At 43.1% G+C, this 14,728-nt stretch overlaps 2 protein-coding genes across 5 annotated transcripts in view; both read right to left on the reverse strand.

Annotated features, from left to right (window-relative positions):
• The window catches only part of dus1l (dihydrouridine synthase 1-like (S. cerevisiae)), an 8,522-nt gene extending 8,202 nt beyond the window's left edge, over nucleotides 1-320 (reverse strand). For 2 of the 3 annotated variants that reach the window (XM_068731513.1, XM_068731511.1), the window contains exon 1: nucleotides 1-281. This exon is cut by the window's left edge and continues 505 nt beyond it. The gene's annotated coding sequence lies outside the window, so the exon portion shown is untranslated. The other variant, XM_068731512.1, reaches the window with a different exon arrangement.
• A 328-nt stretch (nucleotides 321-648) lies between these two features.
• On the reverse strand, nucleotides 649-12,811 carry slc16a3a (solute carrier family 16 member 3a). Of its 2 annotated transcripts, XM_068731562.1 has the most exons (6): nucleotides 12,744-12,811; nucleotides 8,873-9,136; nucleotides 7,662-7,805; nucleotides 6,934-7,553; nucleotides 6,667-6,847; nucleotides 649-3,852 (listed from the first exon to the last, which is right to left on the reverse strand). In XM_068731562.1, the coding sequence occupies exons 2-6, from the start codon at nucleotides 9,093-9,095 to the stop codon at nucleotides 3,437-3,439; spliced, it is 1,584 nt and encodes a 527-aa protein (XP_068587663.1). In that variant the 5' UTR covers nucleotides 9,096-9,136; nucleotides 12,744-12,811; the 3' UTR covers nucleotides 649-3,436. The 2 variants fall into 2 exon arrangements, with proteins under 2 accessions (XP_068587663.1, XP_068587664.1); XM_068731563.1 differs by lacking the exon at nucleotides 12,744-12,811 and having other exon boundaries at nucleotides 8,873-9,287.
• Nucleotides 12,812-14,728: the final 1,917 nt, after the last annotated feature.

The raw sequence follows: 14,728 nt of genomic DNA on the forward strand, positions 1-14,728 counted from the left end.
ACACTGAATGAAGTAAACATAATAAGACGCTGTGCCTGAGCTGTACTGCTCTTTAGCTAGCAGAGCTAACTGCGGTCAGTTGCCGTGTAGCACATGATGCACCGCCGCGGTACAGAACTAGAACGTGGGTCACGGTTCTGTTTCTCGGGCAGCTTCCCCCGCTGCTCCGGTCACGTTCTCGCTGTAACGTTACGTCTCCGTACATAGCGTTATATTTTCATATGTTGTTGTTTCACCTGTAATAGTGTGGGGGTTAGTGTAGTATTCCTCGCGCAGCACGATCCAAATGTGTGCAACGGTGAAACAGGACCGGTGGGAAACTTTACCTGGGAGCGTTCTTCTTCTTCTTACAAATAATAGTTGGTATCCACCTAATTTGCTGTGTTGTCGCCCCCTTCTGGCGTGGTGTACGGAACCAAGATGAGACGGTGGGTGGAAAAGACAAACTCAGACCCTCTCTACACAAATCAAAGTAGCAATATAAGCATGTAAAGTACTGTATCCCAATTATTAAACTGTTATGTCAGCAACTTTTTAGAGGTCTGTGGTCCGTGTGTACCAGTATAGGTGGAGTCTAATCTGTAACAATGTATTCATGTTTTGTATATACAATCAGAATTATTATTTTGCATTACTCCAGACGTCTTTATTCACAACCATCTCAGACAGTTCTGTAATAACTTTTAAAAGTAAGTAATGATACAAATAAAGAAATTAATTATTTCACTGATAAGCAACTGCATTGGGATTTGAAATTTCAACAGGAACACAGACAAAATATTACATTTTTATTAATAGCCAAATGAACAAGACCAGCCCGTGTCATGAAGGGCTTGCTAATATTGTTTAAAAGAGACACACAGGAAGAAGACTTGACTTATGATTACATTCGTTTACACTCAGGACAATTACACGGTTGGGTTAACCTGGATGTTTCTCAGAATATGTATTCGTTTTCACAAAACAACAATTCAGTCTGTTTGGACTGACATCAGTGACATTAAGTAGGAATTTGTACATATATATGTATATATATATATATATATATATATATATTTACATATATGTATATGTACCAGGATCAGATGTGAGTTTTTCTGCCAGACAGAGACAGATGTATCACAAGTAGATGCACATTTATATCACATTGAGTCACATTTTTATAAGACAGAACTAAATAAATCTAGGAAAGCACATGATATTCAGCTGGCTTACATTAGAATAAAATAATCATCTATGACATCTGAAAATAAATACAATATTTAATTTAATGCACCAGTCATATAGAAGCATTACAAAAATAAAATACATCTTTTTTTCCCCCAGCATATATTGCAGGTGTATCGTTAAAGAAACACACCATTGTTTTGGTAGCCAGCCTCTCCGTTGAATGATAAAATGAGGACTTTGTGGGCTTTTTCCTCAGCTGAGTGACACTTCACACAAAGTCCCACGCGCTGGTCTGCACTGGAAAGAAAATCACCCGGCACCATGGATACTGATAGATGCATCACTCACACAGCTGTTGAGTTGAACAGTGAGTGCGCTATGAAATAGACACCAGACTGCCTGGACTATAACAGCAAGAGAGCGACGTTTTTTCTCCTTTCGTGTTAACTTCACTGCACGTTAGGGCAGCGTTGGAGGAAACCCTGTTAAAATGTGTTAATGCGCCCTCTGCTACGTAACCGAAAAACAAGCCAAGTTGTAAATAAACTACATTTTTCCTTTCAATATCCCGCGTCACTGAAACACACACACACACACACACACACACACACACACACACACACACACACACACAGCGCATATCATACAAGCACGTGGGCAACATGAGTTCAAAGGAAAAGTATTAATTAAAGTAGTAATTGAGTATTCAGTTAAGCGACGCTTCCTCAAAGTCTGTTTTTCGCCCCACTGGAGGGTCGGTCGGCCTGAATCTCGACGGCTCAGCTTCTCTTTTCTCCTGTGAAACTCTTTGGCCACAACGTTGGCTTTCTAAGCTCGATATCAGCAACAGTTACGCGCATGCGGTTTCCTCCCCCCTTACCGTATCACAAACTCTTAAGTTTGGACGTCACATCTCATCTAAGAGAGACATGGTGGCGAAGACCATAACGAAGATGTGGAGAATATTCGGGCCCCGCTTAGAACCCGAGGAGGATTCACAAAGCTACTACACAAGACCAACAACAAGCATGTAGCAACCATTTAGCACCGATACGACAGAAACCACTTCTCACTTAAAACATCAAATCCGGCTGAACTGTGAAAGCACAGACCACAGTAGAAAACACTTTGATGATACCAGGAAGTGAGGGAGGCCTTTCAAACGTTTTCACGGCAAACATTTACCTTTTTAAGCATGAATAGAAAGCTGCTCCTACTTACACAACTAAGCTGTCCTGACTCTATATTACACATTCTAAGCATAAAAGCAGTTTTTCTCTTTAAAGGGTTTGGATGATACATCTGTCGTTTTTCTAAATTGTCAACAAATCCAATGAAAACGCCAAAAACTAACTGCATGTTAGACTGAGGCATGGTTTGCTAATCGATAGTTAGCGAGAATGCAAACTCAGACAGTGACTGTGACTGACCAGTGCTAGCATGTTCCCGGCTGGCTTGTGTTAGCGGTTAGCCCGCTAGTCGTCGCTATGCCACTAGCGGTTTAACGCAACTTTTTAAACTGTACTTTTTGATTTGACGTCAAGAGAACCGCTTTCGCAAGAGTTCCAAAAGAGTTGTTCCTGAAGGGCTGATGTTCTACCCATTCTGGAGAACCCTTTTTGGTGGTTTTTCAAGAGTTCTTTGTGAGACTAAGGGTTTCATTAAGAACCCCTTTTGGAAGAAAGAGGTCTTCAAGGATCTGTTAAAAGGTCCTCCCAACCAGATTAAGATTGAACATTTATAAATGGTTCTACCAAAAGACAAAAAAAGTTTGTTCTTTGTTTTGTCCAATGGGGACAAAACAAAGAACGATATGTAGTTCTAGTTAGCACCTTTATTCCTAAGAGTGTAGGATAAATTGATTGTTATTTTATATTTTGAATGTGTTTTTGTATTTTACAGGGACAATGCACACAATATTTATTTCACCACCTACAGGTAAAACCTCTGTAGTTATAGTATTTTCATGGGATTTACTGACACGACTATAGATTATCGTCAAAATCACCCCTTGACTTTATTTGCTGGTTTCTACATCAAAATAAACAAGGCAGTGCTAAAACTGTGTTATTCTATGAAACATCTAGTGATAACATATTGCTGACGTTTACTATTTCATATGGCAGTAACACCAATCAGCCAGACACTGATTTCGAGGAATGCACAACTATCCAATAGTATCATTATAACACTTCAAAGTTCCCTTCATCCTGCCGTTGGGTTTTTTAATAAAAGGCATGAACACAGACTATAATCTCATCCCCGATCACAGGGATGTTTCAGTAGTAGTGGCCATGTCGCCATTTTGTTGTGGCTCTTTTAAGAACCTTTCCACTGCCTGTGAGTCCACTGTTACACTCTTTGGCCTGACCTCCTCTACTCTCTCTTTGTCTGTCTCCTCCTCCTCCTCCTCCTGTATCACCTCCTCCTTTGTCTCCTTCTCTTGCCCCTCTCTTGCTCCCTTCTCCTCTTCCTCATCCAACTCCGCAGGCTTGCCGCAAACCTCTGTCTCGGCATCGTCCGTCGCTGCGATGCTCTCCAGCTTGTCCTCAGCCGAAGCTGAGGACTTGTTTCTGATGAACAGGAAGTTACAAGTGGCCAGAACCACGGCTGAGAGGACCACCTCGCATCCTGCCAGCAGGAAGACCCACATGTAGTTCTTGGTGGCATCAAGAAGGCGGCCTGGCGGAGAAACAGGGAAACAGATGAGAGGATGAAATAGAAAAAGACATACAGATATAATGCTAGTTTACATACTCCTTCTGTATAAACATCATACAACCCGCAGTACTAACAGTGGATTTGTCACACCAAGTCTGTCCAAGTATGGCAGAAATGCCCTAACTGTATCTAATAAGAACAGGGGAGAGGAACGAGGAACATATGGCCAGTTGACTGGCTTTTTGGTTTGGTGTGAGTATGATATGTTTGAGCAATCCAATACTGTCGATACAGACAGATCTTTTGGGTTAATGTACTAAGCGGCAACCTCCAGGTCGGAAAAATGAAGCCAACGCAGAAGTGCCAAAAACTGCAGTTCCTCAAATGGCCACATGAGGCTGGCTCCAAAAGTGAATCAATCCCATAGACGTATTAATATAAGACATAAGACATGGACGTAGTAACCATGACGTCACCCATTGGTTTGTGGACTGCCGTTTTAAAGCCTTGAGTTCGGCCGTCGCCATCTTGGATTACGGCCGTCGCCATGTTGTTTTTTTCGCAACCAATGAATGGAAGTTACCATAAATGGAATGGTAGAGACCTATCAATCACAATGTAGCCCCGGCCTAAAGCATACCCTGCTTTATTGTCTATTTTACTCTAAAGGAGACCATAATTTCCAAAATCGACATTACGATGTATTGAAGAAGACTGTAAACTAGAGATTGAGACCATAAACTCATGTTTACAATGTTTACTGAGGGAATAAATCAAGAGAGAAGTAGATTCATTTTATAAAATCAGACTTCTTTTTGCCCCCTGCTGGTCAGTAAAGAGAATAGAAGTTTTAAGACACTTCCACATTAGTTTCACTCGCCAGAAAAGGTTGCCGCCTGGTCAATCCACATAGACCCCTATGTTGAAATTCCCAACTTAACAGCAGAAATACACATTTTCAGCCAAAAAACAGTTGTGGTCTCTAAAGCTAATTTCCCCGCTCATGACAAAATGTACATGGTGTGCATTTTTATAAAACTCCCCATTTAAGATATACTAAGGCTTAAAGTAACGTATAATTAAGGCTGTGATCCTCTTTGCCTGACATGGTTGCTACCACGCTGTCGCTACCACGGCGTTGCTATCATAGCATAATTTAGCGTTCGGTTGTTCAAAAAGACACTCCAAACAGTCGGCTGCTCATCTTTTTCCAGCAGGGGTGGATTGGCCATAGGGAGTACCGGGAGTTTTCCCGGTGGGCCGGTCAGTAATGGGCCGGCAGTGGCTGACCTTTTTTTTTTTTTTTTTGTATGTAAAGACGCATAAGAGGCCCAGTGGCCCTATGATAGGCCCAGTAGTCCCTCCCACGCATTTTCCAGACCCCCTCCCTCGTCCAATCACCTTTAATGATGAGCTAATGACACATCATTAGCAATCTGTGAGAGAGAAGAGAAAGCAAAAATGGAGAAAAAACGAAAAGGCGGTGCAGAAAAACTGAGGGAAAAGAAAAAAAAAAGCTCTCGCAACTGATGCTGCTAAGAGCATAAATATAATAAACATGTTTGCTGCTGCGGGGGCCGGCGGCGGTGGCGTAGCCTCCGGCTCCGGTGCTTTGGCTGCGCCGGGCGCGGCGGGTCCCTCTCAGGAGGCGTCGTCGGACAGTGAAAGTAAGGCTCCCGCTGCCATGGTGGTACAGGAGGGGGAGGAGGAGACTGGTGGTGGTGATAGCAGGTGTGTGTGCTAGCTAACATGTCGTGGATAAACACTCATTCACTAAATGTTCAGAAACGTTGTCTATGAACTTTACTTGACATAATAGATAGCGTGTGGTGTGAATCTGGTTCTAAAGTGTTGGAAAATGATGAAAGACAGACAACATTCTTTTTGTGATTTGTACAAATCACAAAAAGAATGTTGTCTGAGGAGAGCTTTATATTTGTTCCAGTGTGTGCTTTGTGAGGGACCTACAGTTGTCTTCCAGTGCCACTGTCCTGATGTACTTTAGCCAGTATCCTCCTTGTAAGAGCAATACACTCTTTTCTTGGCTATCTATTATACATTTATTTTAGTCAACACTTGACAACTTGAATGGATATTAATAACATCTTTTGTTTCTGTCTTTCACAGGGAGTTCTATTTGTATTTGTATGAGTATTTGTATAAATAAACACTCTTGAATCTTAAATCCTTTCTCCAGTATCCTTCTTAAGAGCAAGTGAGCAACATACTGTGTAGTCATCATTTATTTTATTCAATGCTCCAGAATATCACGGGATATTATTCAGTATAGTAGTGTTATTAAGGGCTTGTGTGATTATATGTACAGTACATCAACGGACCGAGTTGGCACAGTATCTGTGCGCGGATTGTGGTGGGCCAGTCTGGACCAAAAAGCCCAGGGCCGAATTTTTGTCCCAGTCCAGGCCTGTTTTCCAGTATGCACATTCTGTATTTAGCTTTTTTTTCACTAGAAGAAATCAGCACCCATTTATATCCCAGTTAAAGTAACTAACAGATGCACCTTGTTAGCCAAGCTAACTCTGTAGCGTTAGCTGTTACCTAGCTCATCTCTCTTAAATATGTTGACTTCTGGTTCCAAAAACAAGATGGCGAAGGTTCAAAATGCCAAATTTGAGGCTTCAAAACTGAAGTGCACAAACCAACGGGTTGATGTCACGGTAACTAAATCCACTTTTATATACAATCTGTGGGTTAACCTAACTACAGGAAATATAAGCACCTTTGGATCTTATGGTTCTAGTTTTTTTCTAATAAGAGTGTAACCTACTATCAGCAAAAACCTTAAAAACAAATGATGTCTTTGTGCTGACTGACCTGCACCAGGCGGCCCCACCAGCACAGCAATGGCCTCCATGAGCAGGACCAGGCCGATGGCACTGGAGAACTTCTCAGTGCCAACTATTGTCATGAGAACCTCAAACTGCAGGGCACCCACCATGCCGTAGGAGATGCCGAAGAAGATGCAGAAGACCACCAGCGACGCGTAGTCCTTGGCCTGGTAACACATGTGAAATGCATTGTGAAGGAAGAGCAACCCGCTTGTGGACTTTCCAGATCCATAACGAGCAAGCTGCCACTCACCTGTGATCCGACCAGGTCGGTGATTCCATTGAAGAGCATAGCGAAGCTGAAGAGGTAGATGCAACGAGGCCGTACCCATTTCAGTCCGGCAATTACGCCGCACGTGGGCCGTGCAAAAATGTCAATGAAGCCCAGGATGGTGAGCAGCAGAGCCGATTTGGTGTCCTCGTTCCCCAGCTCCTTGGCATAGCTCACGACGAACACCGGAGGCACAAACAACCCCAGAACCATGATGGACGCAGCCACAGTGTAGATAACAAATCCGGAGTCTTTGAACACAGAGAAGTCCAGCAGCTTGGCGTTGGGCTTCTTCTTCTTCTTCTTCTTCTCTCTTCCTTCCTCGTTGTCTTGTTCCAGGTCCTTGGACTGGAGCGCCTTGGGGGGAACCAGAGGCCTCATTAGGGCCCCGCACACGCAACAGTTGAGTAGAATGCCACCCAGTATGAGGAAGCCCCCCCTCCATCCGTAGTGGTACTGGAGGACCTGGCCCAGTGGCGAGAGGCAGCACAGGGCCACAGGGCTTCCTGCCGCCGATAGCCCATTGGCCAGAGGACGCTTCTCACTGAAGTAGCGGTTGAGCATAATGAGAGATGGTTGGAAGTTCAGGGCTAACCCCAAACCTGCAGCAAAAGAAGAAGGAAAGCATCTTACATTCTTTGACTTTGTTCATTCATCTTGGTTAGGAGAAGTCAGAGTTTACGACACAAACTTTCGGCAGACAGTCAGACCTGTGATGACCCCAGTAGAGAGGTAGATGTGGATGATGCTGGTGGAAAAGGAGGCCAGGATCATTCCCAGAGAGGCAAAGAGGCCGCCCACCATCATCACTGGACGACAGCCGAAGCGGTTGACCAGGATGCTGCACAGAGGACCTGGATAAAGTGGAACGCAATCAGTCGGGCTGTGTGTGTCTGTGTTGTCTGGTTCTTCTACAAGTGTGTGATACAGCAGGAAAATAAGACAGATTTGGAGATTTTAAAAAGCTGGGAAAATTGATCTTTTCATCTGACTCTGGGAGAAACGGTAAACATGCATATTTACCAAAGAAATTCGACTGTCCCTTTAAAGGTTCCATGTTGTAGAAAGTGATATTTCCACGTCTCTTGTGATTACAAAGCAGGTTCTAGGTGCTGTATGAATACTGTGTATCAAGACGCTCAATCCACGAAGAAATGCACACAGCCGTATTCGGAAACTGTGTCGAAAAATTCGGAAAAGGCCTTTTTTCAGGAGAGAGATTTAAAGAGACGGACACTAAAATGGAGCGTTTCAGACAGAGGATGAATACTGCTATATTTAGGCAGACCATACGTGATGAATAAAGTGCTTTTTGAACATTAAAGCATGTAAACATGTTCTAGTAGAAACAGCAAATACAAGGATGGAGCTGGAAATGAGCGTGATATGTCTCCTTTAAGTGCAATTTCTACGAGAACAGAGTCAGAACGAGAGGAAACGTTATGTACAGTCCATACAAGTGAGAGGACAGTCCATGCAAGGACAAAATTCACATTTCACTTTTAAGTTTCGGCTAGACCCACTTAAGTTTCAGAGCTACTGGACGCGTTTTTAGATTTTTCTATTTTTTATTTGTTTCTAACATTTTGGGGCAATAAAGCTGAAAATATTTGGGCTTCGTAAAAAAAAAAAAGTATATAATAGTAGTAATAATAATAGTTAATAGTATTTAGTTTAATCATATACAAAAATAATAAAATACTATTAATTAGTATATAAGAGTATACAAATATTGATACACAAGTGGAATGACAGTTGAAAAGATCTATAGCACTCATATCTGTATGGTTAATATGTGGTATTTCCAAAAATATCTTGCTATTCCTTTAATATCAACAGAAATGTTACATTTCACAAAGTCTCCGCTTTGTCTGAAACTGTGTTTTGATTTGCTGTCAGAGCAAAGCAAGCGGCAGCTCACCCGTGCCGTAGAGCATGGCCAGCAGTATGGAGGAGATCCAGGCCGTGTCGCTGTATCCCACCCCGAACTCCCTGATCAGCTCTTTGAAAAACACACTGACCGCTTTTGGGAAAGCGTAGGAGAAACCTGTGATGACAAAACAGCCGGACAGCACCGCCCAGCCCCACCCGCCGTCTGGGGCCTTCCCCCCCTCTGCACCCACGTCCGGCGCCGCGCCTCCCATGGTGCTCTAGGGCTGTGTTTTAACGGAAACAGACAGAGAAGCTAGAAGAAACAAATGAAATTGAAGACAAGCGGTTGGATAGAGTTTATCTTTAAAGGTTCTGTGTACAACATTCAGAGTGTTAATATAGCAACAAACAACTCTTTGCTATGTAAAGATGTAGTGGAACAATGTGCGCCGCTGTAATCCTGTGCTTTGATTCCATAGCCATCGGCTAGCTAATGGCCGCCGCTCCGCACTGCACCCACACAGCGGTTACCACTAATAACTTTGTCCCTACCGACGGCAGCGTTGTTGTGGAAGTCTAGCGCTCACCCTCCGGTCCCCCCCCCCAGGCAAACACTCTTAGCACTGTTGCAGTTGTTTGCACTGTTCGTGCTGTTCGCACCGTTAGCTGCTAGCCGCCGGCTCAGCCATCACCGCGTTGAGAGCCGTGCGGAAGCAATCCCCCAGTAACAGGGATTGATTGATATGATTGAAGGATTGCCTCCACACAGCTCTCAACATGGCGACGGCTGAGCCAGCAGCTAGAAGCGGCGTTAACGGCACAAAACAGTGCAAACAACGGCAACAGTGCCAACAGAGCTAACAGTGTTTACCTGGGGAGGAAGTGGAGGGTGGGCGTTACACTTCCGCGGCAAACGTCGCGGCTCGTGGGCGCGTTATCAGGGGTAACCGCCGTATGAGCGCGGTGCAGAGCATCGACAATTAGCTAGCTTCATTTCAAAACAAGAACCGCATAAAAAAGGGATCGCATGTGCGTACTTGAAGATCACTAATCATGCTACATGAGGCTAACGCTAACATGCCCCAGGCAAATAATTGGCGTCCTATCCCAAGGCATGGAAATAAGAAACAGCAGCGTACTTGTATTGCAGAGTAGAGCTAGTTAGTGGTTTAAGTATTTCATTTTCAAAAAAATTTTGTTATGTTTGTACAATGCAGATGCACAATGATATTATTATGACTAAACACACAAGGCAACCAAGGAGTTTTAACGGCTAAATGTTGAATGTTTTTGACTGACTTTAGGCCTTCACCCGCCGAGTACTTCATGTACTTCAAATACTCGCCTGTGAATATTGTCATTGGTGCGATAAGCATTAAGAATAAATATATAGAAATGGACAATCTTCTCGCTGATGGTCTCGTTCACTTCTGTAGGTTATATCGAGGCATCAGTGTTGACTGTTTTAGAACCAGTTATAAGGTCCTCATAGTAACTTTAAGTTCAGACTATGTATGAAAAGGGCTACAAGTACTACACTGTTCATGTGATGCAAGTGGAAACACCCTCAAGCAAAGCTGACGGTCAGCACTTTAATTGTCCTAATGCTCATGAACTGATTCTAACATTTTCCCTCATCACCTCCAGTATTTATTTATTACAAGCCAGCAGTAACCAGAAGAGCAAGTGAGAATTACTGCTCGCTATTAATCTTGGTGATGGGCCGGCACTGGGTGATTCATGGTCCCACTGGGCCTCTGGAGCCAGACGGGGCTTTTACCACCACAACCACAACTCAGCACCTCGTCCGAGACGACCTCAATAAGCAGGTTCATGTATAATGCATGTCTGTCAGTATGTATGTGTATATGAGTCCAAATCATGAATGCTGACGGTCAGGATGTTCCTGTAGCACGTTTGTTAACATCTTAAAAGTCCCAGGGGGGCACTTCTCTCGCTCTGGATTTCTACAAATAAAACACTCAGCTGCTGTTAGGACAGTAAAGGAAACAGTCGGTTAATTTACAACCTCTCAAAGTGCCCAAGGAGTGAGTTGTGCGCACCAAAACGCAGGCTGGGCTCAGGCCAAAACAGCCGGCGATCCAGTGTCTCCTGGTAACATTAACATTTCAGGCCTCGCTGACGGGAATGTGATGTGACACCGGCCGGTCACCCCACCCGGGGGGGGGCGCAATATGCTGCATTATTACAGTCGTACGACTTCATTGTTGGGGATATTGTATGGACTGTATTATTTACTTTCATAAAAATCGTCCTCTGAGTCTCCTTGGATATCAGACCCAGTGCCAAAAATCTAACTGACGGATGCTGTTCAGCAAACTACTCAAGTACACTGTTTGATTTTCTAAAAGTAAACCCAAAGTCCTGAATTTTAAAATATGCTGGCAATATGGGGACAGTATTTAGACGATGAGGGGCTTGTGGCCCATTGATATGTACAGCATTATATATCTGCTGGTCATTAAGCAAAGCTCTTTTATGAGCAGCATTCTTGACCCAGAAGGCCAATGTATATGTTGGTGTATGTTACGTAACTTTACATGCTAGATGAAGTCGGCCCCAATGAAAGGAAGTGACCATATTTGGAATGCGGAGGAGTGACGCAGAGACGCCATATACATCTATGGCAGCGACCTGTCAATCACAGTAGCCTCGCCCTAAAGCATACGTCTGTTTAACTCTAAATGGACCATAATGTACTAAATGAACATCATGCTGTATTGAAGAAGACTGTAAACTAGAGATTGAGACCATAACCTCGTGTTTACACTTGTGGTTAAGCTAACGGCTAACAGGAGAACCGGTCCAACAGCTGTTTGGTGTTTTCTCTCCTGACGTTGGAACCGTGTGCTCAGACACGTCACTCAGCCGGCTGATGGAAACGCACCTAATGCACGACTGTGCAAAACGATAGCGGTCAACAGCTGAAGTTACCGAGAACAATAGGTCATTTAATTACAGTTACTATTAAAAATGTTGGTGTTGACAAAGGGGTTCCATCCGAGTATATGCAGAATATAACATTCATTATGTTGCTCGGTTCCAATCTTAATTCAAGGTAGATTGTAGAATTTAATACAAGCTTGACAGTTGGTGTTGAGTACCGTCGTGAAGCAAAGTTTTGAAGTTATGTCCGTCGGCATCTTTTAATTTTGGACGTCGCCATCTTGTTTTTTTCCGCATCCAGAAATGACACGAGAAGGTGGAGCTAAGTGCAACCGCACACTGAACAAGACCTTTTTAAATGTTAACTTTCATGAATTGAAAACACTGTGAAAGTGTTTAAGTTATAAGACGAAAACACGGACATCTCCCAGATCGGACGATGCCGTGATAACGACCTGTCAATCACAGTAAGCCCCGCCCCTAAAGCATCCTCCTCTTTGTGGTCTGTTTGACTCTAAATGGACCATAATGTATTGAAGAAGACTGTAAACTAGAGATTGAGACCATAAACTCATGTTCACAATGTTTACTGAGGGAATAAATCAAGAGAGAAGTAGAGTCATTTTAGACCAGACTTCTATACAACCAGAGGAGTCGCCCTCTGCTGGTCAGTAGAGAGAATGCACGTTTGTACATACTTACGCATCAGCTTCAGTCGGCAGAACCGGAGGTTGCCACATGGTTAAATTAGAGAATATGTCATTTCAAAATAAAAGGTTTTTACATTTTTAACTAAGGTCATTTCACACAGCATCCCTGCACCGCGGAGAGCCCTCTGCACTCTTTATGTCACAACTCTTATCACGACCTGTACAGCCGGCTAGAACTGTGCGAAAAAAAAACGTAAATCAAAAAACAAATCACGCGATGTGACGGACATAACGGAACCCCGTTATACATATGCGGCATGCGGTCGTGATGTCAGAATGCACGCGGTGACCAAGTGTTCTTACCTCCTCCCGCTTCCTGTCCCCTGTCTCTTACCGGGTGATGATGCTGCTCTCTCCTCTCTCCTCTCTCCGCACGTCTGCCCGCAGACCATCAGCACGGCAGCGAGGAGCGGCGCTGCTGCTGCTGGGTCCTAGCGCCTCGCAATTCAGCGTCCTAGGCAGCAGTGGCCAATGAGAGCGCCGCTCACGCTCCTATTTCTGGTCTCTTGTTTTATTTACAGAGTACAGAGTACTGTTATGTCTAGGGGAGAAGGGTTTCTAATAGGATTGATGTCAAGGTCAATAGATTAGTATCATTTTAATGAGTGTGTGAGTGAAAAGGCAGTATGGCCCTTTATTTATCATTATCAAAACAAAAACATGAAATCAAAACTCGAAATACAAAATGTTAAACTGGGGAAATAATTATATATATATATATATATATATATATATATATATTATATTTATGTATGTTGATAAATATATATTATATTTATATATGTTGACATATACATATGTGTGTGTGTGTGTGTGTGTGTGTGTGTGTGTGTGTGTGTGTACTTTTCATGCTGTTCGCATCCAGTATTTTTAGCAATACCTAATTGCAAATGCGTCGTTTTTTTTCTTCGTATGTTAACCACGTAACCATGAACAAGGTTGTTTAAAGAAATAACTAAGTCTTTCTCGATCCTTTCCTGAACCTATCAACGAGGGTTTGTTGCCTAAGCCTAACTGAGTTTCCTTTTTAAAAAAAATCTTAAATGGGAACTCCAGCAATTTAGTTTGGTCCTTTTCATAGAATTGCCACACACAGTTAAAACGACTGGTCAAAATCTTGTCTTTTATAGGCCATTGCGCACAAAGTTCATATTTTTTGTATGTGTTTTTTAAATCCATCATCCCATAAAAATGATTACACACAGAGACGATTTTAACAAGTCTGTTGACAAGATTAGGATGTTTTAACATGTTATTCTACAAAATAAAACGTCAATAAATAACTCTCATAAATATTTAACTCGTATATAAGTAAGCTTTAAGTATATAAGAGACTCGTGCTTTGGGGGCACATTTGCTTGATTGACAGGTGTCTTCCCGTATCACAGTCAGCTGTGGTGATCGACCGGATGATGCGTTTCAGACACAGAAGAAAAGAAACAAAAGAGTCAAATCCAAGGCTCCTGAGTTAGCGTCCCAACATAATGACTTAATATCTCGTTACTGACTCATAACTTTGTGATGGTTTCTCATTATGACTTAATGACAGCCCTTAGTTCACATCGACATTTGCATTGATCAGTAGCTGCGCTGCTCCTGGAGGTGCGTTGCTGTGCTGTGGCTCTTTCCTTTAATGCTCTGACTGACCGAGTGTTAATAATCAGGTAATAAATAAAACTACTGTGCTGGAAGAGACTGCCGTTTGATGTCAACACCCCCCCCCCCCCCTTTACAGGGAGCATGTGAGGTTATTTATTACCCTCCAACACAGACACCCCGCCCCCTGGAATAATACTCCAGATGTTCACATTTCATTATATATTAAATACATAATGAAATTGACGTTAAAGCACTACAATCCAAACGTCAACTCCCCCCCCCACGTTGCTTTGAATCCTCTCTCTTGTTGCTTTGTGAGTTTTCACTGTGGACGTTTTTCTCATCACGTCCTGCAGGGAGGAGCAGCCTGACCTGTTGTGTAACCGTCCTCTGTGCAGCAAGGCAGGTGTTTCAGGTCGCCCCACAGCACCACCCAGTGGTCAGATCATGCCACCGCAGCGATGTCCTATATAAATACAGACCAGGACACCCGGAAGCTTCATGGTGTCATGGAATGGTATTAGATATTAAAGCTGCACTGGGCAAGACCTCAGTGTGGGAAAAAAAAAAAGAGAACCATAAATGATAGTTTAGTGATTTAACTGTCGTTTTCCACAGTAGAGACTTTATGAAGCTCCGCCCCACAACTGTCATTTACAGCTTCGTTCAAATATGTTTTGGGGTTATTT

The sequence above is a fragment of the Cebidichthys violaceus genome, unplaced genomic scaffold (genome assembly GCF_023349555.1).
Source record: "Cebidichthys violaceus isolate CVI_PGR_0920_01 unplaced genomic scaffold, fCebVio1.0.p SCAF_52, whole genome shotgun sequence".
Lineage (NCBI taxonomy): Eukaryota > Metazoa > Chordata > Actinopteri > Perciformes > Stichaeidae > Cebidichthys > Cebidichthys violaceus.

Bases quoted from the DNA above. Each gene is read 5' to 3' on its own strand.
- slc16a3a (XM_068731562.1), bottom strand. From the start codon at position 9,095: ATGGGAGGCGCGGCGCCGGACGTGGGTGCAGAGGGGGGGAAGGCCCCA. The intron at 6,848-6,933 runs GTGAGTGGCAGC...ATGTGTTACCAG, and splicing joins CCGACCTGGTCGGATCACAG to GCCAAGGACTACGCGTCGCT. The intron at 3,853-6,666 runs GTCAGTCAGCAC...TTTCTCCGCCAG, and splicing joins GGTGGGGCCGCCTGGTGCAG to GCCGCCTTCTTGATGCCACC.